At 39.3% G+C, this 25,750-nt stretch overlaps 1 protein-coding gene and 1 pseudogene across 3 annotated transcripts in view; one reads left to right on the forward strand and one right to left on the reverse strand.

Moving 5' to 3' along the window:
- LOC309490023 (dehydrodolichyl diphosphate synthase complex subunit nus1-like) lies at positions 1-14,311 on the reverse strand (annotated as a pseudogene). The gene is made up of 6 exons (XR_014211736.1): positions 14,296-14,311; positions 13,770-14,108; positions 12,548-12,679; positions 10,162-10,313; positions 2,565-2,783; positions 1-709 (listed from the first exon to the last, which is right to left on the reverse strand). The product of XR_014211736.1 is annotated as a dehydrodolichyl diphosphate synthase complex subunit nus1-like (transcript).
- LOC309490808 (uncharacterized protein) overlaps positions 14,169-25,750 on the forward strand; it is a 17,137-nt gene continuing 5,555 nt past the window's right edge. For both annotated transcript variants that reach the window (XR_014202834.1, XM_082160093.1), the window contains exons 1-11: positions 14,169-14,864; positions 17,312-17,458; positions 17,834-18,007; positions 20,246-20,395; positions 20,618-20,725; positions 23,411-23,584; positions 24,016-24,345; positions 24,537-24,631; positions 24,780-24,830; positions 25,072-25,450; positions 25,555-25,734. Coding sequence is in view for 1 of the 2 variants with exons in the window: in XM_082160093.1 (XP_082016219.1) it covers positions 14,846-14,864; positions 17,312-17,458; positions 17,834-18,007; positions 20,246-20,395; positions 20,618-20,725; positions 23,411-23,584; positions 24,016-24,345; positions 24,537-24,631; positions 24,780-24,830; positions 25,072-25,450; positions 25,555-25,734 (1,807 nt within the window). In the remaining variant the exon portion in view is untranslated. The remainder of the gene's footprint in view (positions 14,865-17,311; positions 17,459-17,833; positions 18,008-20,245; positions 20,396-20,617; positions 20,726-23,410; positions 23,585-24,015; positions 24,346-24,536; positions 24,632-24,779; positions 24,831-25,071; positions 25,451-25,554; positions 25,735-25,750) is intronic.

Raw genomic sequence — 25,750 nt, forward strand, 5'->3', positions numbered from 1 at the left:
TAGATTTCTGATCAATTTATTTGTGAACTTTTTACTGTTAATGTCCACTCCATTTACATGAAGTATACAGGTTCAATTCTACAAACGTTAAGGGACAACATATGGCTTCTCATTAACATCAATAAACCTGCGGGAATGGCTTTTATCACAGAATAGTATTCTCAATATTTAATAGGAAATGACCATTTATTCATAACATTTTCAGAAGAAACTGAGCTGACTGATCTAAAAGGTCAGAGTGAAAGTAACTTATTTTATCCATCCAACTCTGTAAATAAAGATATTTCCAGTTAACTGTAATATAAGCATTACTCCACAAGATTACTTTATGTGGGGAAAAGTTATGTACATTCATACTGTTATAACTTCAGATACATGTCCGTGATCGCAGGTGTTCAGTGTCCACAATATACCATTCAGTTACGGAATAACCATTTCACTGAAGCTCAAAGTCTTACTGACTTCACACCAATTCTATGATGTGTCCTATCCTATCACACAAGACAAATCTGTCAATAAACCTCAGTTTTTACTAATCGCAGTATTTTTTCCACGGCTTGTCTCTAAAAAACCCTCACAATCATCCATAATTCCATCCTCAATTTTATTTACAAAAGAACATGACGTGAAGATGATGCTTGATGATGTTTGAAGAACCGGTTGATTCAGGATCTTCTCATGTACAATCTCCATAACCAGGAATGTGACTCTACAGAGAAAGAGAGACAGATTACTCAAGAGCTTAATAAAAATGTTTGTCGTTCCAAGCCCATAAGACTTTCATTCATCTTCAGAACACAAACAACAAAAGATATTTTTAATGAAATCTGAGAGCTTTCTGTCCCTCCATCGACAGTCGTGTTCAAGGCCCAGAAAGCTAAAGACATTATTAAAGTAACCCATGTGACTACAGTGATTAACCTCAATTTTATGAAGCAAAGTGCTTTGTTTGCACACAAAAAAACATCATAAAGTGGTAAATTATGTTTTTTTTGTGTGCAAACAAAGCACTTTGCTTCATAAAATTGAGGTTAATCACTGTAGTTTACAGAATTTTCATCTCCAACACACGAAGAGCATCACAACACATGCTTGTTGTGTTGATGCAAGAGCAGACACTGTTGCGTGAACACGTGTTAGAGATGAATATTTTGTTAGAAAAAAAAAGAACGTAAATATTTCTCAGAAGGAAAAAAACATGCAGTAGCCTAAATATCTGGACTGTTAAATTCAAATGTGCCAGATGCACGCTAGTGGCTTTCCAGTAGATGTTTCAGTTCAATTCCTGTGATGTACTCTTCTGATGATCCACATATTTTGAAAGTTGATGGGAGCGAGTCTGATGGAAACAAGTGTATTCATTTGAAGAGGCTCTCCTCATCAACTATCAGCCTATCAGTGAGAACACTCGTTCAAACAGCGCACACACTCAAACCTGACTTCACATCACATTTTTTTACTTTGATTCTGCTTTTATTCGTAATGCAATGGACCGGTCAACGGGACATAAATTAATCCTTTAGTTTAAAGGAGGTGTATGTAAGAAATGTATTTCAATTAATCATAAAATGGCCCTGATATGTCACTAGGCATTAAGAAATCATGTTCATTTCAAATACTTATATCACTGACAACAGTAGTCCGGCCAGGATATTGTCATTTAAAAAGTGAAGTTGCAGCCCTCAACTGATGTTGATGTTGTCATGTTGTGTTTTGGCCTGAAGCGCCACCCTCCACCTATCTACCAATCACGAAGTCAGTAGTGTTTCGGCATCGGGGTTGCCAGCTCTGCTCTAGTTACCACAGCTACGTATGAGCCTATGTTCCTGCTGGATCCTGCAGCCTATCTGGCAACCTCGAGTCAGGGGGAGGGGGAGGGGATACACCGCTCTACAGTAATTTGAAAGTGATTGCAGTACCAGTTTTGGCCATAATCTTACATACGGCTCCTTTAAAGAAAAGGGTTATTGGGCTGTTTAAAGTGTCATATACAATAAAAGAGGCTTCACAGCGACAGGAAATAGAAATGAACACAAAAAAACTGCCTAGTGCTAACCTTACACAACGCTGGCAGTGGACTTGCGCTCATAGCTCTGGGTTTAAAAAAAATTTAAATTAGCAGCTGCGGACACAATATTACGTAACACTTTGCGCGTATGTTTTAAAAACATAATCTAACATATAAATTCACACTTTTTAAATAGCCCACTTAAAGCGCCTCTCAACTGCTCTGCTCCATTGGTAAACTGAACGTGGGCTTCCAGAGACTTCTAATTGCGAAATTGTTTTGCGGTATAGGCACTGACACCACAAACAATACAAGTAAAAATATCAGGAAATGTGATGGGAGGTAAGGCGTCAGGGTCGCGGATCCACTGGTCTTTTGGGACTTCATAAGGATCGACATTTCCAATAAAGTAGATTTTTTTCAACATAGCGTTTCTTGGCATCCAGTAGGAGGTTGTCTCTGTACAATCCACCTGGTTTTAAACTATTTTTAAGCATACTCAAATAAATAATTCATACAACCAACATTGTGTGTTGCTCTATATAGTGTTACTTACAGCCGGCTTGTGTTTGTGGCCTCACAATATGGCGGATACTCCCGACAATACATTGCGCGATGACGTCGCAGTGACGTCGGTTGCCATTCTCTATAGAGAATGGGCAACTACGTCACGACGCAGTGCATTCTGGGTAGCGGCGGCCATCTTTTAGGACACAGCTGTTGTAACTCCAAGAGGCAGTTGGTGGCGGTAATTCTTTGTTTGCCAAATGAGGTTCTATAGAGAAGAAGAAAAAAGGTAAACAAACACACATGGACCGTGCGAAGATCAAGCTCAAGGTTATCTACCGAGAGAAGCTGAACAAGGAAGCAAAGGAGCGCTACTTGGAGAAAATAAAGGCAATTGACGGGCTCGATCCGTACAAACACAAATAGTGGTCGACTGATCTAAACAAGCTACCGCAAACAACATTTCCTGACGTGTTTTCTTACCTTGTTTGTGGTGTGAGCGCATACACATTTGAGCAGTTCCGAAATTATAAATCTCTTGAGGCCCATCACCACTTTACTAATGGTTGGGTTCAGGACCTGGAGATTTACAAACTCAACGACCAGAAAATCGTCGTTCACACAAAGGTAGGTAATCACCATGCACCAGACACACCTCTCTGTCACCATACTAAACTGAACAACAACACTGCAAGTTAAACTCTGCGTCGTATATATTTTATTTTTTTACTTAGGAAACATTTTGGTTAAGTTGTTTACTTTTATTAAATGTAATTTCCAGGCGATACGCTGTTGTTGTTTCTGCACTGTTCTAGACTAGTTTCTGTACTAAATCAGAATCAGGTTTATTTCCAGGTACATTTTCACAAACGAGGAATTTACCTTGGTATATTTGTGCTTAATCGTACACATAAACATAAATAAAGAACTAGTAAAGAGATCAAAAGTACATGTCTACGAAAAATATACTGGAGATTTGACTATGAATTTACAACTATTTTCACTGGTGTGTAAATGTGAAGTGAAGGCTATTTGAATATATATACATATATAATTCATTTTATGCTTATCAGTGTTATTTATGTCTTAGGTTTTACACTCTCAACGCCTCAATGAACCTCCACTCAAGCCATGGGTGATCCTCAATACCAGTGGGCAAGTGGAGTGTGCATCCATGGCTGGCATAGCAGAGTCTTGCACACATGTTGGGGCCCTCCTGTTTAAAATTGAAGTAGCAGTGCGGATACGGGATACCAAGACAGTCACTGATGTTCCAGCCTACTGGATGATGCCGAGTAGTGTGGACAAGGTCCAAGCAGAGGTTGGCTACAAGATTGACTTCTCCTCTGGCGCAGCTAAGAAAGGGTGCTCGACAAGTGCATCAGTGGAGCAGTGTTGTTTTTGGCAGCCCTTTTAGTTTTAGTCTTAGTCTTTTGGACGAAAATGCTTTTTAGTTTTAGTCACATTTTAGTCACTTATAAACTTCATAGTTTTAGTCAAGTTTTAGTCGACGAAAACACAAAAAGGTTTTAGTCAAGTTTTAGTCAATTTTAGTAAAAAAAAAAGAAAAAAAAAAGTAGTCTTTAAGAAATTAATTTAGGTTAAAAAGTATTGGAAATGGGCTTAGGTTTGACAGGTTGTAGCAAGTGTTGCAATTCGAGTGTTGTAACTCAATTCAATTTGAGCTACTACAACATTACACACAGATAAAGTGGTAACAGTGGAATCACTGTTTTACTCCAAAAAAGCAAGGAATAAAAACATTCTTACTTTGGCAATTGTGGCTTTATTATATAATTAGTTAAATAATAATTTATGTTATAATTTGTTATAATCTAACTAAGTTATATAATAATTATATATTACTTTGTACCAATTAGCCTACTAAACTAATGCTCGGACACACTCGGTCTCTCTCGTGCACTGTCGCTCGCTCGCGCAGTTCGTTTCGCTTTTGTCCATATAGAAGATGTGTGGCGAGTGACTTGCCGCAGCCGCAGGTGTGTTGTTGTTGTGTGGAATCTGGTGCGCGGCATGGCGGCAGCCGGGTGGTGGGCGTACCCAAAACAAGGATAGGAAGTGGCAGCATGCTGATACTTTTTTAGCTCAAAACAGACAGATTTCACGCAAAATAGCCAGAAATGACATGCATTGTGAACGTCAGACTTATAATCATTTTCGTTCCGTCTCGTCAACGAAAACTTGAAAACGACTCGTCATGTTTTAGTCACCTTAGAGCCATTTTTAGCTAGTCATCGTCGCGTTATCGTCATAAAAAAAAAGATGCGTCAACAAAATCATTTCGTTATCGTCATCGTTGACGAAAACAACATTGCAGTGGAGAGAGCACAATGTCAGGGATACGGACTCGTGTTGGCTGCACAAGTCCGTGTGGACACACAACGACACTTTCGAACTTGTCGCCCCTACTTGTAATTTTGCATACTCACAGCAAGGCTGTTTGCCTTTCTGGAATGGAGGGCTACTACCAAAATTATGCAGACCCTGTTAAGCCATGTGTAGTCCTAAAGTCCCTACAGCACCTTCGTGACCTGGGCAAGGATGGATGTGAACTGTCTGTCCTGCAGCAGCATTGTGAGGGCCTCACACACATGGTAGCGGTAACAGAGGCAGAGGTGGTTGCGGTGGAAGCTCAGACAAGACAGCAGCATCGATCCCCTGCCTGTAGTGGTGCAACGGATCATCATTGATCCGTGATCCGTTCGGATCAATATCTTCGGTTCGGCACTCACGTGATCCGCGGATTGATTGATGAAAAAAAAGTTGTGCGCATGTTCAGTCCACACACAGCGTGGTCATGGCGAGCGTTATGAACCGCAGAGAGCGTGACGCCTCATTCGCGCCGCAAAACCTCCAGACGTGCGTAAACGCGTCTTTACATTGACTTCACATTGAAATCACTCGCGCCAGACGCTCTATTCGCGTTTGGTGTGAACGCTGCATGGGTGACGGCGAGAGAGAGAGAGAGAAAGAGTGCCTGCGAGTGCGAGCGAGCAAGGTAATACGTTGTCAAATATGTTTAAACTTAAATGAACTACACAAGTAGTTATGTCTCTTTGTATTAATTTGTCCTGTTATTGACATAGGCCTAATGCGCGTCATTGACAAAATGCGCAACCAGATGTTCGAATAATTCGAATATGTGTTTTTTAGAGGGAATATTCGAACGAGCAATTTTGACAGCCCTATATGACAGTGGAAACACATAAAGCATTGGTCCATGTTTAAAGGAAGGAGATGCCTTTTTATGTTGCACTTTAAGTTGTTTTTCATTAATTATGTTAAAAAGAAGATATTATGCCTTGTGCACTTTAAGTTGATTTTATATATTTTAATTTAACAATTTAAAAGTGTTAATAAAAAAATAAAATAAAATTTTGCTGATCCGAAAAATGATCCGATCCGTGACTCTGATCCGAGAAACGATCCGAACCGTGAGTTTTTTGATCCGTTGCACCCCTACCTGCCTGGTACACATCAAGAGCAGGAAGAATAACAGCTTCCAACATCCATGCCGTTGTGTCCACCAGTGTTGCCAGACCAGCTTTGTCAACTGTGAGGAGGGTGTGCTACCCCAAAAAAACAGCATCCACAGCTGCCATCAGATGGGGGATAGACCACGAGGAAGAAGCAAGGCAGACCTATGTCACACTGACAGCTTCCCAGCACGATAACCTGAAAGTGGAGCAATGTGGGTTTATCATAAATCCATCATTTCCGGAGGTTGGGGCATCACCTGATGGGCTCATTCACTGCACATGTTGTGGGAAAGGCTGTCTGGAAATCAAATGCACATATAAGCACCAAAACAACTCCATCCAGCAGGCCTGTACAGATGACAGCAACTTTTGTCTTCAGCTAACTGATGGGAAGTTAAACTTGAAGACACACAAGAACTACAGCCAGGCACAAACTCAGATCTTTGTCACCGGGTCAGGGTTTTGTGACTTTGTTGTGTGGACGCAGCGAGACTGTACGTCAGACTTTGTACTTCCGCTCAATTTCAGTTCGCTTCTGTACTCAGTCTGAGATAGCGACCTATCTCCCAGTTTTCCTCCGGCCTCAAAACAGCCGGCCAATCAACGAACAGAGGGCGGGCTGAGAGCCGTGACGTAGACGCTGATTGTACCATGGATGCGTAGATTTACTTCACATGTCCTGCATCCTCAATAAACAAGCTACAGTTAGTCCAAAATGCCGCCGCTAGAGTTCTTACGAGATCAAGAAAATATGATCATATAACACCGATTTTATCATCACTGCATTGGTTACCTATAAAGTTCCGTATTAATTACAAGGTATTGCTACTGACTTATAAAGCCCTAAACGGCTTAGCTCCAGTCTATTTAACGGATCTTCTATCGCCCTATAATCCATCGCGCTCTTTGAGATCACTAAATTCAAGGCTTTTGGTCATACCTAGGATATCCAGAACCACCAAAGGAGGGAGAGCATTTTCACATTTGGCTCCAAAACTCTGGAATAGTCTTCCTGATACTGTTCGTTGCTCAGACTCGCTCTCCCAGTTTAAAACTAGATTAAAGTCGCATCTCTTCAGCCAGGCATTCATATAATCCTACAGTTCAAACTACAATCCGGCCTCTATCCAATGCCAGAGGAGAACTGGCCCCCGACTGAGCCTGGGTTCTCCCAAGGTTTTTTTTTTCTCCATTAAGGCACCTGATGGAGTTTTAGGACCATTAGGTCACTTGATGGAGTTTTTCGGTTCCTTGCCACTGTTGCCTTTGGCTTGCTCAGTTGGGGATATTTTGGGGATATTTAATTTAATTTTATCAATCAATAAATTCCTCTTGAAACAAACTTTGTTGTATTATTTTAATTTAATACTGTGAAGCTGCTTTGATGCAATCTGTATTGTGAAAAGCGCTATACAAATAAACTTGACTTGACTTGACTTGACTTGACATAATCTGCAAAAGTCGTTCACAGCCATGTTCACTCCGGTATTTCGCTCGATGGTTTTGTTTTCGCATCATACATGTGTTTAAAGTAACACACGTCATAACCAAACGTTATGTGATTGGCTTACGGGTAACCAATGATTTTAAACTTCAGACAAGCGCCCCCCCCCCCCCCGCGAGAAAGAAAACGCTTTTCAATTATGCCCTTCCAGACTCTGTCTAGTACGAAGCAAAGCGAAGTAGCAGAGTTTGGTATTACCAGGCTAGCGAGACTGTGCTGTGGTTCGGATCTTACCAGATGTGGAGTTCTGGACAACACTTCTGACAAAGACACAGGAGTTTTTCCTCAAGGTTTCTCTACCTGAGCTTGTGTCTTGCCACTACACCCGAGCAGCCTCCACAACTCCGCATCCTTTAACCGTGTTACAGCAAGCTCACACAAAAAGGCCAAGAACACAAACACTGCAGAAGACAAACCAACTGTGGTGCGTTTGCAGAGGCCCTGAAGACCAGGACGACATGGTGGCTTGTGACAAGGAAAACTGTGCAATAAAGTGGTTCCACCTCAGCTGTGTCGGACTCAGTCAGGCCCCTTTCAGCTAGTGAGCTGTGGCTCTGTGCCTCATGCACACAGAACTGAAACAGTGGAGCACAAGCAGGTTTTGGTATTTATATATCCAGTATTGAATACTGAACAGACACTTCTTTGTTCAATAGATTGTGAAAAGTTTGTACATAGTGCCTTTTTTATTATGACATGTTGTCAGTTCTTGAAGTTGACTTTTTACCTGTTGAATTTGCACTACATTGTTACACTGCAGGTCCTGATATAAGTGTCTATTATTTATTTTATTTAGTTCAGTAATTTCACTTTAATGACAATTCATAGGTAATTTTCATTGCCATTTAAGTGAAATTACTGAACTTAAATATACAAGCTTGATAAAAATGATAATTCTAGAAGAAAATTTCACATGGCACTTAGAGGCTTTTGCATCTGAACTCTTCATTTGCACTACACTGTTACTGTGCAGGTCCTGTTATAAGTGCCTATTAGTTATTTTATCTGTTGAATTTGCACTACATTGTTACACTGCAGGTCCTGTTATAAGTGCCTATTATTTATTTTACCTGTTATATTTGCACTACATTGTTACAGTGCAGGTCCTGTTATAAGTGCCTATTATTTATTTTATCTGTTGAATTTGCACTACATTGTTACAGTGCAGGTCCTGTTATAAGTGCCTATTATTTATTTTACCTGTTATATTTGCACTACATTGTTACAGTGCAGGTCCTGTTATAAGTGCCTATTATTTATTTTACCTGTTATATTTGCACTACATTGTTACAGTGCAGGTCCTGTTATAAGTGCCTATTATTTATTTTATCTGTTGAATTTGCACTACATTGTTACAGTGCAGGTCCTGTTATAAGTGCCTATTATTTATTTTATCTGTTGAATTTGCACTACATTGTTACAGTGCAGGTCCTGTTATAAGTGCCTATTATTTATTTTACCTGTTATATTTGCACTACATTGTTACAGTGCAGGTCCTGTTATAAGTGCCTATTATTTATTTTATCTGTTGAATTTGCACTACATCGTTACAGTGCAGGTCCTGTTATAAGTGCCTATTATTTATTTTATCTGTTGAATTTGCACTACATTGTTACAGTGCAGGTCCTGTTATAAGTGCCTATTATTTATTTTATCTGTTGAATTTGCACTACATTGTTACAGTGCAGGTCCTGTTATAAGTGCCTATTATTTATTTTACCTGTTATATTTGCACTACATTGTTACAGTGCAGGTCCTGTTATAAGTGCCTATTATTTATTTTATCTGTTGAATTTACACTACATTGTTACAGTGCAGGTCCTGTTATAAGTGCCTATTATTTATTTTACCTGTTATATTTGCACTACATTGTTACAGTGCAGGTCCTGTTATAAGTGCCTATTAGTTATTTTATCTGTTATATTTGCACTACATTGTTACTGTGCAACACATATTTACTTTCAGGCGGATGATGCTGCACCTCCAGATGAAGCTACACAGAGTTCACAAGTGGATGACACTGCACCGGAGGATAACAACAGAGAACAGCAGGAATGCAGTTTTTGTAGCCACAGGCGTGCTGAAATTAACCGCTTGCTGGAGGAGAACAGGATACTGAAGGAAGAGATCTCCCAAAAGAAGATGGATGAGCATTTCTTTAAAGATAATGATATGAAGATAAAGTACTACACTAGGCTTCCATGTTTTGATGGGCGTGCTGCAGCAGCTTCTTCCTTGCCTGCCACAGACGGTCAGAACAGACGTTATAGAGATTCCTTCCTTTATAGCTTAATTTTATATCTATGCAGCCAGCTAACTTAGTTTTGCAAAGTTAGCTAGTTACTACTCTTTCATAATTGAAGTTAATGTTACGGTTGTTGTGTTGTAACTACTTTTAACTAACGTTACTGTTATCTAAATTTGCACAACTAAGTTAGCTGGCTGCATAACTATCAAATTAAACTCAACTAAGCTAAACTAGTTACAGCCCTACCTTGTACGGTTGTTGGGTTGCAACTAGTTTAACTAGCTAACTTTGCACAACCGAGTGCTGGCTGCATAACGTTAGCTACAAAATTAAGTTTGTATGGGCAGCTAGCGGTAACCACATAACAATTAAAGGTGTTGTAATGATAACTTACCTGTGTGAAAATGCCGTGAACACACAAACATGTGTCGGGAAATGTTGCTGAAAGTGATGTTTGTCCGTCTTACAGCTGCTACCCATGCCATGCGACGCCTCTTTGTTAACTCTGCGACTTGAGTTCCACTGCTTTGTTTCCAAGCGGGAAAGCTGAAAAAACGTTTTCCACGCAGATCATGAGAACGATTGTGACAATTTATAATGCAGCATGCGTTCATCATTTTGTTGTGTTTCTAAATTGAATTACTTATAAAATATACCACCATCTACCGCAAATACTAATACTACGCTGCTACTCTACGTTTCTCCCGTAACCTCCGTGTCCTAAAATCCCACAATGCCTTCCGTTACTGTGATCGGCTGACGTCACGATCCCAATCTCTATATATTTTTTTCTGTGATGGCAAAGCTGAACTACCAGCAGCCATTACTCCCATCACTCAGTCCAGTCTTCAATGTCACACGATCCTTTAGAAATCATTCTAATATGCCAGGGGTCGGCAACCTAAGGCAAGCGTGCCAACACTGGGAGGGTTAATTGCTGGCACGCAAGCAAATGCGAGAGAAGTGTATGTATTTCATTCAGATAAAGTAGTCTACCTGCACACAGATCTACGTTTTAATGTAATAATTCCTCATAGTAAAAAAAGCGTATTTTATTAAGTTAGGAGTAGAGATGCACCGATTGATCCGCTGGTGACCAGAATTGGCCAATTTTCACGTGATCGGCCATGACCGGCCGGTCATTCTGACATATTCCGATTTTATGCCGGTCAAATGCACTCGGGCTCCCCATGATTAACATCGCGTAACATCAGCATCACACGTGCACATGGAACGCACATGTAGGGAAACCTCGTGAATTACGGCTGTTTCACGCATATTTTTTTCGCCGTGCATGTTAAACAATGAGTGCATTCACACCGGCAGCAGGGGCAGCGCGTGAGCGTCGCGTGAGCAGCAGTGAAGCGGAGGGTTTCGCCGCCGAGTCTATTTTGTCTGCGCTGGTCACAGTCAATTTAAAGTGAAAGCACACTTTTGATGGACAAAATAAATATGATTTCAAACAAAAGTGCCCAAAATGCACAGAATGTGCATGTCTAAGTGTGTTTTAACAAGAACTGGATTAGGTTATGTCAGAAAAAAAAATGAAGACTCAAAAATATCTATATAAAATGTACCCATTTAAACTTGTTTTTATTATTCAGTTTGGCTAAAAGGATATGGTATTTTATAAAAAAATATATATAGAAAAGAATTATTTGTGTGTGCTGTAAAGTGGTTAGAAAAAATGAAATCGGAATCGGCTAAAATCGGTATCGGCAGGTCAAACTCAATGAAAAATCGGCCTAGAAAATTGTAATCGGTGCATCTCTAGTTAGGAGTTATAAATACTATTAAATTGTCTATCTAAATCTAAAACAAATTTCAAGAGAAATATTTAAATGTATGTAATATTTGTGTAAGCCATTATGAAAATGTAAAATGTTTGTGTATTTATATGAGTGTGTGTGTGTGTATATATATATAGGCTATGTGTGTGTTGTGGCACAGTGATGAACTCGGAAATTTAAAAATGCCACTTGATGACAAAAAGGTTGCCGACCCCTGTAATATGCTGATTTGGCACTCAAGAAACATTTATTATTATGATCAATGCTTAACACAGTTGTGCTGCTAAATATTCAGGATTTTTTGATGAATATAAAGTTTAAAAGAAAAGCTTCTTTTTTTTTTTTTTACAAAATAAGGTAGCTGTAATAACGTAGTCAGGTTTGATCAATTTAATACATCCTAGCTGAATTAGAAGTATTCATTTCTTTCTAAAAATAAAATTTAATAAATCGTACTGACCCAAACTTTTGAACGGTATAAACATGTTTTCAAGGCAAAATCTGAACTACTAGTCCTACTGGATCTGCAGAAAAAAAGTCCTTATAGTTGAGCTCCAAAAAATATATATTGCCTAGGTGTGAAACAATAAGCAAAGTGGGTTTTCCCATGTATCCCCGTCTCGCTCACGGTTCCATAGTCTTCAAAAGATGACTTGCTTAAAGCACATTTGGAAAAGTAAAACTAATTTCCTGACCTACAGAGTTTGGCAACAATAAATCTTTCTGGATAAAAACTGCATAAAAGTGTCTGGATTTTTCCACAAAGCCTGTGGTGAATTAACCTGCTGTGTTTCCTAACCCAAGGCATGAATACAGATAACACAACTAATCATTATCATTCACATGATGTCACAGAGGAACATAAAGGAACAAAACCGGCAGTCATCCTAGACGAAATCTTCTGATCCAACCGGTTTGTACTGGCGTCCACCCACAGTGTGTGTTTTAAAAAAAAAAGCAACAGTAATTTTCTCAGATTTTGAACCTCACCTTAATGCTCTTGTTTATCTGTAGCGTTCTTCAAAAACTCCACTGAGTATTTGGAGCTGTCCATTCCCAAAAGCTCCTGCTGCTTTTTCAGGATCTCCTCCATGAGTCTGGAGTTATTCCTCTTGAAGACACCTATGAAACAAGGGTGACAAAGAGATGATGACCTAAAGATATCCCAGTCCCATAAACAATACAGTTTCAGAGAGAAACTCTCCATGTTCTTCATCCATGAGAGTTAGAAACTACTATAAAAAAAAACATGCTGGGAAGTCACTGATATAACAGATGCTGGAGTCACACTAAATATATTGTCAGCAACATCACACTTTCAGAAGATGAATTTAGACTCGACAATTGAGGAACATTACATGGGTGAATTAAATTTGCTGGTCTTTTAAATGAATCACTACTGACAATGGAGTTTAGATCAGTGGCTTTCAACTGGTGGGACGCAGGTATGTTCTGACAGAGAATAAACCAAGCAAAATAATAAACTGAAATTAAAGAAAATATTAAAGAACATTCAAATGAACATTTTTTTTTTTTTTTTTTTACATTTTAAAAGGGGGAGAAAAGATCTTGAAGCAAAACTAGTTGAGAAACACTGGCTACTTGGTTTCTTGGTCCACGGTGGCATAAATGAACAAGAAGGTAATTATGACCTTTAAATTGAGAATCATTATTAACAATGTGATGCAGATCTCGGTTCACCCTTGCCACACTTTTAGCAGTCATAAAATATGTCTCAGCCTGGTCATAAGAAATAAATCATATCACATACTCCCCTAGCTTCATTGAGAAATACTGAGCTGAAAGAGAATGATTTGAAATAGACCAGACACATTGTAACTTTGTAAAGATGAGAATAAAAGTTGAGTAATATGCATTAATTCAAAACCTCCTAAAAGGATTCAAAGAAACTTATTAACGCAAATAATGGCATTATAAAGTCTATTTTTTAGTTTAAGCATGTCATAAAAACGAAACCATTCAACAATAACCATACTATTTATTTGACTTCAACATAAGGCATAAAAAGTGAAACTTTTGCAATAATGCAATAATATCTGAACACAAAGTTCATCACTAATACGTTAAATGTGTCAATTGAAGTCTTTGCTCAAGTCATCATCATGAGTGTTGAAGAAACAGCAGGTGACTGGATGCATGTGACAGCAATTCACTTCCCTTTATTCAATGCAAACCTCGATGAGAGTCTTACCTTGATTATCATACACACTGACATATGAGATGCCCACTGCCATGCACCAGACCACTAGATTGGCAATGTCAGTATAGTGGATCTCCTCCTCAGTGATCAATAACCCCACGTGAATGGGCAGCTTTTCTAACGTCCTGCCTTCGACTCCCCAGCGAACCCGGCGGCTAGACCGTTAGCCAATTGCTCCAGCCTTTCTCTGATTATGAAAGCCGAGGGCAAGGGGCAGTAATAACCCCACCACAGCCCGTTTCCATCTCCAGATGTGGACTCGGAACCAGGCTAGCAGCGCGCGCTGAATATAGAGCAGCGCGTGCAAAAACCGCCACACAATCTCATACACTCATACAGCTCTGGACCAGACCACTGAGATTGATAATGCATATTATAAAAAAATAAGATGGCACCACAATACGACGTTCACTTGCAGAGCAAATTTAGCATTTTTATATTTAACTGGGTAGCAATTGTGAACAATTTTAATAGAGAATTCAACAATAATTTGGATTTCTTCACCACTACTACTAACCGGTTGGATGACGCATTAGTGATACTGAAAGCTGATTGGCCTTGATGGTTATAAATGCGGAAAAGGGCCAATTTAATTAATTTATATGATGTCCGATTTATTCTCCCTTGTGCCTTTTTGCACACATTTTCCACGGGTTTTAATAATAAAACTGGTCTGAAAGAATGAATATCAAATTAAAGAAAACGTCAACATTAAGTATCAGAGTCGATGTGCGCGTGCATGCGTGATTCGAATTTTAGTTGCTATAGCGACTTGTGTTTTGAATTCAGAATTGTGCGAAACTTGAGACTTTGAAGCTGTTTTCTATATTTCTGAGAGGAGACTTATTCTAGAAGGACATCGGAGGATATATCCTTTATATAGAGTTACATTTTTGAAAGCGTCGTATCATTTCTGAGAATCCTTTATTTGATTGTTCTTTTCTTATTTTAAAAGGAGTTTGTTTGATATTTTTTTCAGGTGAGTATTTCTGAGGAGATTTCTATTGTGTTGTATTTTGTATTATTTTATTACAGTTTGGAGGAGGATATCCATAGCTCGCAATCACATGATGGGTGAAAGAGGAAGTGAGTGCTTTAATTTTTCATTTATGATTTATGGTGTGTTGTACAATGACTGACTGATCCCATTTGATCCCATTTATTTGATGCATGTGAAATAAACTTGAATTGAATTTGAGTAACTTAACTGAAGTAAAAATCTGTAATTGACTACAGACATTGATTATTGATTATTATTATTAAACTAACGTTATGTGATATGTGAAATATTACATTCCATCCAAGTAAATGTCAATGCATTGTTTTATTATTGTTTGTAATACTTACAGTACCTTATGCCTCTGAATCTATGCCTGCCTACCTACCCACCCTCATATCAATATGAAATTTATTTCTAGAACACAGTTCCTGTAGTGGGATTGAATGTGAGATTGAATAAGTGCTCTCAATAACGTCCACAATAGTTTCGGGCGGTTCCCTCAAATAGTGCCCTATTTAAAGATTTTTGGCTTTTAGGATGAATATGTCAGCCACTGTTATAAGCTAGTGTGCTCCAAAACAATGACAAAATGAGCGTTTAGAAGACCAAACCCAACATTGAAAATGAAAATCAGATTGATGTCAGAATCCAACTAACGTTACTTTCTACTCAAGGACTTTGACAGAAATGTAGTGGAGTAAAAAGTACGATACTTGTCTTTCAAATGTAGTGAAGTTAAAGTAAAATGTTTCCAGAAAAAATAGTCCTCAAGTAAAGTACAAGTACATGTACATTTAGTCATTTAGCAGACACTTTTGTCCAAAGCGACTTACAAATTAGGACTAAATTACTGTAAGCGAGTCATCGTGAAGAGGCAAAAACAACGCAAGAAGTGCTCAAAATACTAAGTGCAGGAATTGTTCAGAGTAGAATAAACCCGATAAGCGAGGATTTAAAGGAAAAAGCATGGAACTGTGAATGAGAATGTTCTGGAGAGTGATTTTGTGGCTCTCTGTGATGGAACCACGAGACGTCGCTCGTTGACCGATCGTAGGCTTCTGGTAGGGATGTAGACTCGTAGCAGTGAGTGAAAGTAGGAGGGAGCTGAGCCTGTGATAGATCTGTAAGCAAGCGTCAATGCCTTGAACTTGATGCGAGCAGCGAGAGGTAGCCAGTGCAGAGAGATCAACAGAGGAGTGACGTGGGCCCTCTTGGGCTCGTTGAAAACAAGACGAGCTGCAGCATTCTGAATCAATTGTAGAGGTTTAGTTGCACATGATGGAAGTTCAGTCAGAAGAGCATTGCAGTAGTCAAGCCTAGAGATGACCAGGGCCTGGATGAGAAGTTGTGTTGCATGCTCAGTTAGGAAAGGCCTGATCTTCCTGATGTTGTGCAGTGCAAACCTGCATGATTGAGCTGTCTTTGAAATGTGATCTGTAAAGGTCAGCTGGTCATCCAGTATTACTCCAAGATTTCTGACCGACCTTGATGGGGTGATTGATGATGAAACTAGCTGGATAGTGAAGTCGTGTTGCAGAGATGGATTGGCAGGGAGGACGAGAAGCTCAGTCTTTGCCAGGTTGAGCTGCAGGTGATGTTCCTTCATCCATGTCGAGATGTCCGCCAGACAGCTTGAGATCCGTGCAGCTACTGTGGGATCATCTGGTTGAAATGAGAGGAAGAGCTGTGTGTCATCAGCATAGCAGTGGTAGGAGAATCGGGCTGATTTTGGGCCGATTTTCCCGCTTCCGACAATCCTAGCTATGTCCCGATTATCTTGATGGTTCAACAGATTATCTTATCAGATTTTCCCTTGGTGTGAGGTGTGTTAAGAGTGTCCGAACCTGCTCGGAAGAACGTCGGAGCCGCCCCGGTCGCGAATTGTAAATATTCAACATGTTTAATATTTACGATCAGAAATCCTGATGTGTGGGGGGAACTCCGAGGACAAACGCGCGCACGTTCTGGAGATTATCACGTGAAACAAAACAATATCCAATCAGAAAGCGAGAGGATGGAAGATACGGTCATTCTCACACACACACACTTGCAGGAAGCTGAGTGTTAAGGGTTCAGTGAGGTTCTACAGAGGGATTAAATAACTTTTTCCAAAGTGACAATAAATCCAATAAAGAATAAATAAAGACAATAAAGAATGAATATATTTCTGTATAAAAGGTTATATATAATGGTGGGTACAATGTTTTTTATTCATGTGAATTTTCTGTGAAAATCATTCCAAACATTATCATCGCAATTTCTTCCTGCATTTCATCCGCCATGCTTATTCTGAAGTCTCGCGAGATTTTGTGAGATTTCCTGTGTTCACAGTCGAGACTCTGGTTGAAAATCTGTTCGTGTGTGGTGTGCTGTCTTTGTCACATCATGGCACACCACACACTATAGGAGCAAAATGTCATTATATGATTGCTTAATTCATGATTATTATGATATTATGTCATTATATCATTGCTTAATTTGAAGTCAGAGATGGGTCTAATAGTTGTTTTCATTTGTTTTTTCTTCATTTCAGAAAAAGCTCCAAAACGTCGTTTGCATAAGCTCTGGAAGGCTGTTTTCAGCAGCTCTTCCAGTAGTGCTGTGACTGTTGTGGAGCCTTTTATTCCTGGACCATCATCACCACCTGCTCCAGATCACTCCGGCGTCAAGCCAAATAATGGTAAATCATTATTTCTCCATCATTATTTTAAACAGTATTATCTTGATTTCCACTCAAAATAAGGCTTGTTTTTACAGAATATTAAAATTATTTCCCCCATTATAAAATTATTTTCTCGACCAGCGCTGACATTTTTAAAATAAAACAATGGCTCTAGCAACAGACACACTACTGACTATAAGTAACTTTTCAACTACATGTCAACTTATTCTAAGAGGGGCATCACAATAAAGAGTTTGCAGATATTAAGCAGAGACTCTGTTACACTATTAAGATTTTAATAGTAAAATGTAAGTTATATCATTATATGATTGCTTAATTTGACGTCAGAGATGGGTCTAATAGTTGTTTTCATTTGTTTTTTCTTCATTTCAGAAAAAGCTCCAAAACGTCGTTTCCATAAGCTCTGGAAGGATATGAAGGCTGTTTTCAGCAGATCTTCCAGTAGTGCTGTGACTGTTGTGGAGCCTTTTATTCCTCCAGCAGATCCTGTTCCTGGACCATCATCACCACCTGCTCCAGATCACTCCGGCGTCAAGCCAAATAATGGTAAATCATTATTTCTCCATAATTATTTTAAACAGTATTATCTTGTTTTCCACTCAAAATAAGGCTTGTTTTTACAGAATATTAAAATGATTTCCCCCATTATAATATTATTTTCTCGACCAGCGCTGACATTTTTTAAATAAAACAATGGATCTAGCAACAGACACACTACTGACAATAAGTAACTTTTCAACTACATGTCAACTTATTCTAACCCTACCAGTCTACTAATACTCTACTAATACTTTAATGAGAGTTAGTAGACCTGTAAGTGCAATGTTACTTATAGACTTATATATGGAAGTAAAATAGTGCCAAATGTTTTTGAAACAAAAAAGCCTGTTGAATTGCACTGCTTGAAAAAAATAGGCATTGCATTAACCATGCTTGCATTTTAATTAGGGTTGGGTACCGAAACCCGGTTCCAATAGGGAACCGGTTCCGACGTAAACGGTAGTATCGAGACCGAATAAGAACGAAACTTTCGGTGCCTGATTTCGGTGCCTGACTTTTTTCACCGACCCCTATAAAACATCTCGCGGCACGAATGATCCAATAACAAAACATCTCCAGTTAACCAGCAGAGCATTCATTTAGTTTGTTTGTTAAATAAGAGACGATCTAGCGCTGAACTGTGTTTTTTAAATCAAGTGATCAAAGTGCTCGTTGCCGCTGCGATCAGTGGCGCGGATACAGTGTTTTCTCTTGTGGCACGCGCACACCGCACTTTCTTCACTCGGACGCGCGCTTCAATACGTTGCAGAGATCGATCTATTTATGAGGCGCCGTCTATATGAGTGTGTGCGCGGAGAGTTTGTGTGTGCGTGCTCGCGTCTCAGATGAGTATGTGCGCAAGTTTGTGTGTGTGTGCTCGCGTCTCAGATGAGTATGTGCGCGAGTTTGTGTGTGTGTGTGTGTGTGTGTGCTCGCGTCTCAGATGAGTATGTGCGCGGAGAGTTTGTGTGTGTGTGTGTGCTCGCGTCTCAGATGAGTATGTGTGCGGAGAGTTCCGCGCATCTCGTGTGTGTAGAGTTTGCGTGTGTGTGTGTGTGTGCGTGAGCGACTTTAGATGTGACGTTGTGCATTTCATATAGTTGGAGCATTCAGCAGTATACATGTATGTGTGACTACTTAGTACTTAGTATGAATGGCTTGCTCTAACTGTTGCTGGTCTTCGTCAACAACACGCGCTTTTGCACCACCTGCTGGTGATATTGACTAACAGCAGATGGAGAGTATGCTCGGTAATCTACTGCTTTTCCTGCAGTTCCTGGATGTCAACGTAGTATTTTCTGTCGAATTTGAACCACTGAATTTGTGGAAGCGAATTTGCAAAGCGAAATAAAATGGACCGGAAATTGCCTGTTGAATATTTTAGGTTGTATTTTGAAACATTTTGAATATTTTGGAAGTGAAATATGAAAGGTGAATATGGATTATTGAATTTTTAATAATGAAAATGTGTTTGAAATGTTTTGAATTGAAATATTCACAGCTTAAATATTCAGCCATGCTGAATTTCAGATCGTAAAAATGCAAGCCCTAAAAATACAATGCATTAAATGCTTGCATGGTTAATGCAATGCATATTTTTACAAGTAGTGCAATTCAACAGGCTTTTTTGTTTCAAGAACATTTGGCATTATTTTACTTCCATACTTATAGAATGTCTTAAAGGGACCAAAATAAAGTGAAACCAAAGTAACAATGTGATGTGACCGCTAACATTGATAATTAATATGTGACCCTGGATCACAAAACCAGTCACATGTCGCACGGGTATATTTGTGGCAACAGCCAATAATACATTATATGGGTCAAAATTATCGATTTTTCTTTTATGCCAAAAATCATTAGGATATTAAGTAAAGATCATGTTCCATGAAGATATTTAGTAAATTTCCTACCGTAAATATATAAAACATTTATTTTAGTGAGTGAATGCAGCACAATCGCCAACATAAGTGTAGAACTTTAAAGGCGATTTTCTCAATGTTAAATTTTTTTTGCACCTTCAGATTCCAGATTTTCAAGTAGTTGTATCTCTGCCAAATATTGTCCTATCCTAACAAACCATACATCAATGGAAAGCTTATTTATACAGCTTTCAGATAATATATAAATCTCAATTTCAGAAATTGACCCATGTGACTGGTTTTGTGGTCCAGGGTCACATATTATAAAAAAACAAACAAAACAAAAAAACAGTTTTTGATGTCTGAACTGTTCCATCCTCAGGCCAACAGGGTTTGTCCAGGTATGACAGCCTCGAATGGTTTCTGTGTCCTCCGCTGCCGGGTCAAGTTCCTGTCGAGCCAACAGAGACATCAACTGGCCGAACTGCTCAGGGTGCCGTGGAGGCTTCTCCCGTGAGCAAGAGCTCAACAGGTGAGACTGAAATAAGGTTGGGCAGTGCAAAGTCTACAGATAGAGATTTTGCTATTTCATGCATAACTGAGTCAAGTTTTTAACATGTCTAGCAAACTAATAATTGTCTCATTTAATAATTGTCAAAAAAATTGTAATTGACCACAGACATTGATTATTGGTTATTATTATTAAAATATTACTAACTATGTGTATGTGATATGTTAAATATTCCATCCTAAGATCACTCCAGATCCAGGAGAGCTGCTTTCTGTCAGACGGCTGGTCAGGAGGTTTGGAGACCCGGTTCTGATGACCGTGATCAGGATCCGCTGCCCAGAGATGGACAAAGTAAGTTACACAATTTCCTTACTTGAGTGAGAGTAAGTTACAGATACTACTGGTCAAATATTACTCAGTTACAAGTAAAAGTTGAAAAGACTGATTTTTACTTAAGTAAAAGTACAGAAGTACTTGTTTTTAAAAGTACTTAAGTATCAAAAAGTAAAAAGTAAATGTCAATGCATTGTTTTATTATTGTTTGTAATACTTACAGTACCTTATGCCTCTGAATCTATGCCTGCCTACCTACCCACCCTCATATAAATATGAAATTTATTTCTAGAACACAGTTCCTGTAGTGGGATTGAATGTGAGATTGAATAAGTGCTCTCAATAACGTCCACAATAGTTTCGGGCTGTTCCCTCAAATAGTGCCCTATTTAAAGATTTTTGGCTTTTAGGATGAATATGTCAGCCACTTTTATAAGCTAGTGTGCTCCAAAACAATGACAAAATGAGCGTTTAGAAGACCAAACCCAACATTGAAAATGAAAATCAGATTGATGTCAGAATCCAACTACTTTCTACTCAAGGACCTTGACAGAAATGTAGTGGAGTAAAAAGTACGATACTTGTCTTTCAAATGTAGTGAAGTTAAAGTAAAATGTTTCCAGAAAAAATAGTACTCAAGTAAAGTACAGATACTCAAAAAGTATTCTATTTCTATTTTCAATGGCTGATTTGTCAACTAAACCAACTAAAGTACGGTAACACTTTATTTTGATGGTCCCTTTTGAACATTCTGTCGACTATAAGTAACTTTGCAACTAAATGTCGACTAACTCTCATTAGAGTATATCAGTAGACTCTCTGCTTAATATCTGCAAACTCTTTATTGTGATGCTCCACCAACAGAAACTCTACTGACAATAAGTAACTTGTCAATTTATTCTAACCCTACCAGTCTACTAATACTCTACTAATACTTTAATGAGAGTTAGTAGACATGTACATTTAGTCATTTAGCAGACACTTTTGTCCAAAGCGACTTACAAATTAGGACTAAATTACTGTAAGCGAGTCATCGTGAAGAGGCAAAAACAACGCAAGAAGTGCTCAAAATACTAAGTGCAGGAATTGTTCAGAGTAGAATAAACCCGATAAGCGAGGATTTAAAGGAAAAAGCATGGAACTGTGAATGAGAATGTTCTGGAGAGTGATTTTGTGGCTCTCTGTGATGGAACCACGAGACGTCGCTCGTTGACTGATCGTAGGCTTCTGGTAGGGATGTAGACTCGTAGCAGTGAGTGAAAGTAGGAGGGAGCTGAGCCTGTGATAGATCTGTAAGCAAGCGTCAATGCCTTGAAGTTGATGCGAGCAGCGAGAGGTAGCCAGTGCAGAGAGATCAACAGAGGAGTGACGTGGGCCCTCTTGGGCTCGTTGAAAACAAGACGAGCTGCAGCATTCTGAATCAATTGTCGAGGTTTAGTTACACATGATGGAAGTTCAGCCAGAAGAGCATTGCAGTAGTCAAGCCTAGAGATGACCAGGGCCTGGATGAGAAGTTGTGTTGCATGCTCAGTTAGGAAAGGCCTGATCTTCCTGATGTTGTGCAGTGCAAACCTGCATGATTGAGCTGTCTTTGAAATGTGATCTGTAAAGGTCAGCTGGTCATCCAGTATTACTCCAAGATTTCTGACCGACCTTGATGGGGTGATTGATGATGAAACTAGCTGGATAGTGAAGTCGTGTTGCAGAGATGGATTGGCAGGGAGGACGAGAAGCTCAGTCTTTGCCAGGTTGAGCTGCAGGTGATGTTCCTTTATCCATGTCGAGATGTCCGCCAGACAGCTTGAGATCCGTGCAGCTACTGTGGGATCATCTGGTTGAAATGAGAGGAAGAGCTGTGTGTCATCAGCATAGCAGTGGTAGGAGAATCGGGCTGATTTTGGGCCGATTTTCCCGCTTCCGACAATCCTAGCTATGTCCCGATTATCTTGATGGTTCAACAGATTATCTTATCAGATTTTCCCTTGGTGTGAGGTGTGTTAAGAGTGTCCGAACCTGCTCGGAAGAACGTCGGAGCCGCCCCGGTCGCGAATTGTAAATATTCAACATGTTTAATATTTACGATCAGAAATCCTGATGTGTGGGGGGAACTCCGAGGACAAACGCGCGCACGTTCTGGAGATTATCACGTGAAACAAAACAATATCCAATCAGAAAGCGAGAGGATGGAAGATACGGTCATTCTCACACACACACACTTGCAGGAAGCTGAGTGTTAAGGGTTCAGTGAGGTTCTATAGAGGGATTAAATAACTTTTTTACAAAGAGACAATAAATCCAATATAGAATAAATAAAGACAATAAAGAATGAATATATGTCTGTATAAAAGGTTATATATAATGGTGGGTACAATGTTTTTTATTCATGTGAATTTTCTGTGAAAATCATTCCAAACATTATCATCGCAATTTCTTCCTGCATTTCATCCGCCATGCTTATTCTGAAGTCTCGCGAGATTTTGTGAGATTTCCTGTGTTCACAGTCGAGACTCTGGTTGAAAATCTGTTCGTGTGTGGTGTGCTGTCTTTGTCACATCATGGCACACCACACACTATAGGAGCAAAATGTCATTATATGATTGCTTAATTCATGATTATTATGATATTATATCATTATATCATTGCTTAATTTGACGTCAGAGATGGGTCTAATAGTTGTTTTCATTTGTTTTTTCTTCATTTCAGAAAAAGCTCCAAAACGTCGTTTCCATAAGCTCTGGAAGGATATGAAGGCTGTTTTCAGCAGCTCTTCCAGTAGTGCTGTGACTGTTGTGGAGCCTTTTATTCCTCCAGCAGATCCTGTTCCTGGACCATCATCACCACCTGCTCCAGATCACTCCGGCGTCAAGCCAAATAATGGTAAATCATTATTTCTCCATAATTATTTTAAACAGTATTATCTTGATTTCCACTCAAAATAAGGCTTGTTTTTACAGAATATTAAAATTATTTTCCCCATTATAATATTATTTTCTCGACCAGCGCTGACATTTTTAAAATAAAACAATGGATCTAGCAACAGACACTTTACTGACAATAAGTAACTTTTCAACTACATGTCAACTTATTCTAACCCTACCAGTCTACTAATACTCTACTAATACTTTAATGAGAGTTAGTAGACATGTAGGTGCAATGTTACTTATAGACTTATAGAATGTCTTAAAGGGACCAAAATAAAGTGAAACCAAAGTAACAATTTGATGTGACCACTGACATTGATAATTAATATTATAAAAAAATAAATAAAACAAAAACAGTTTTTGATGTCTGAAATGTTCCATTCTCAGGCCGCTCCGGATCCCGGAGAACTGTTTCCACAGATTCCTCTCCGGGCATCACGTCATCCTCAGCTTGTTCCCTCCCTGAGGCCCATGTCGAGAGAGGAAGTAGAGAGTCGTTGAATCTGTGCAGCCGAGGCTCGGACAGCGTCGAGGGGAGCTGGAGTGGCGATGGATCGGAGAGCCCAAACGAAAAGGGTTTGTCCTGGTCCGACAGCCTCGAACGGTTTCTGTGTCCTCCGCTGCCGGGTCAATTTCCTGTCGAGCCAACAGAGACATCAACTGGCCGAACTGCTCAGGGTGCCGTGGAGGCTTCTCCCGTGAACAAGAGCTCAACAGGTGAGACTGAAATAATGCTGGGCAGTGCAAAGTCTACAGATAGAGATTTTGCTATTTCATGCATAACTGAGTCAAGTTTTTAACACGTCCGATCACATTTACTGTTGCTCGACCAGCACTGATATTTAAAAAAAAAAACAATGGATCTAGCAAGCTAATAATTGTCTCATGTTTTTCTGTTTGTTTTTCAGAGTCCTTTAAGTCTCTCTATAACGTCGAAAAGTTAATTGGATCCGGAGGATATGGCAGAGTGTTCCTGGGAACACGCAACTTTGATGGCAAAAAGGTCAATCTTACTGAATTGTACAAACATTTTGCTCTTGCATGCATCAAAACACATTTAAAACAATTTACAAATGGTTTAATACTTAATACAAGGCCAGGTGCTTGAATACTGTTACTGTTATTGAAACTGTTTTTTTTTTTTTTTGCAGGTTGCCATCAAGCGGATACGCAAGATTAACAACGATCGTTATCTTAATATTGTAAGTTGGCCAAAACCTGAATGTGTATTGAGTTGTTTAAGTGCAATTACTGTAGTTAATACACCTGTAGGAAGCATTAGGTATAAATGTGATCAACAAATAAGCCTAGAGGCACCAAATAACTTTGAGCTGAAAAGGCTCCTTTGAACGCATCTAAAAAGATCAAAGAATAGTACATTTCAAAATGATGTTTTCTTCAGATTTTTACCCAGCTAACCTTCTGTCTGCTTCTTCTCTCTAGCCTGGGAAGCCCGAACCTCTCGTTACAGAAGTGGCGCTGCTGTTGCTGATGAAGCGAGAACCCATAAGCCACTATGTCATACAACTGCATGAGTGGTTTGAACATCCTAGATCATTCACTCTGGTTATGGAGTATCCGGAGGCCTACAGGACCTTGTATGACGTGATCACTAGTCAAGCTCCGAATGAAATTTTGTCATGGTTCGTCATGAGACAGGCTGTGCGGGCAGTGCAACACTGCATCCATCATGGTGTTTTCCATAGTGACATTCATCCGAAGAATTTCCTGATACAGAAAGACACGCTAAGACTCAAGCTGATAGATTTTGGCTGCGGTCAGCTAGTTAGTAGTGAAGGCTGCGAGAGCAACGCATACAAGGGTGAGCATTTTGGGAGATTGGAAACCTGAAGGTAGTGACTTACTAATTATTTGATGATGCTTTAAAAAAAAAAGCTCAACAATGTGCAAATGTCTTTCTTACAGGAATTTGGGGATACACCCCACCTGAAGTCTTTACAGAACCTCGATTCCACGCCGTCCCAGCAAATGTCTGGTCTCTAGGAGTGTTGCTGTACGAGTTATCGAACGAATGTCTTCCTTTTGTTAATGATAGGGAAATGACAGAAGCCGAAGTTTCATTTATAAACCCCCGCGTATCCGAACGTGAGTGAATAATGAT

This window comes from Leuciscus leuciscus (genome assembly GCF_965113295.1).
Source record: "Leuciscus leuciscus genome assembly, chromosome: 25".
NCBI classification, from domain to species: Eukaryota; Metazoa; Chordata; class Actinopteri; order Cypriniformes; family Leuciscidae; genus Leuciscus; species Leuciscus leuciscus.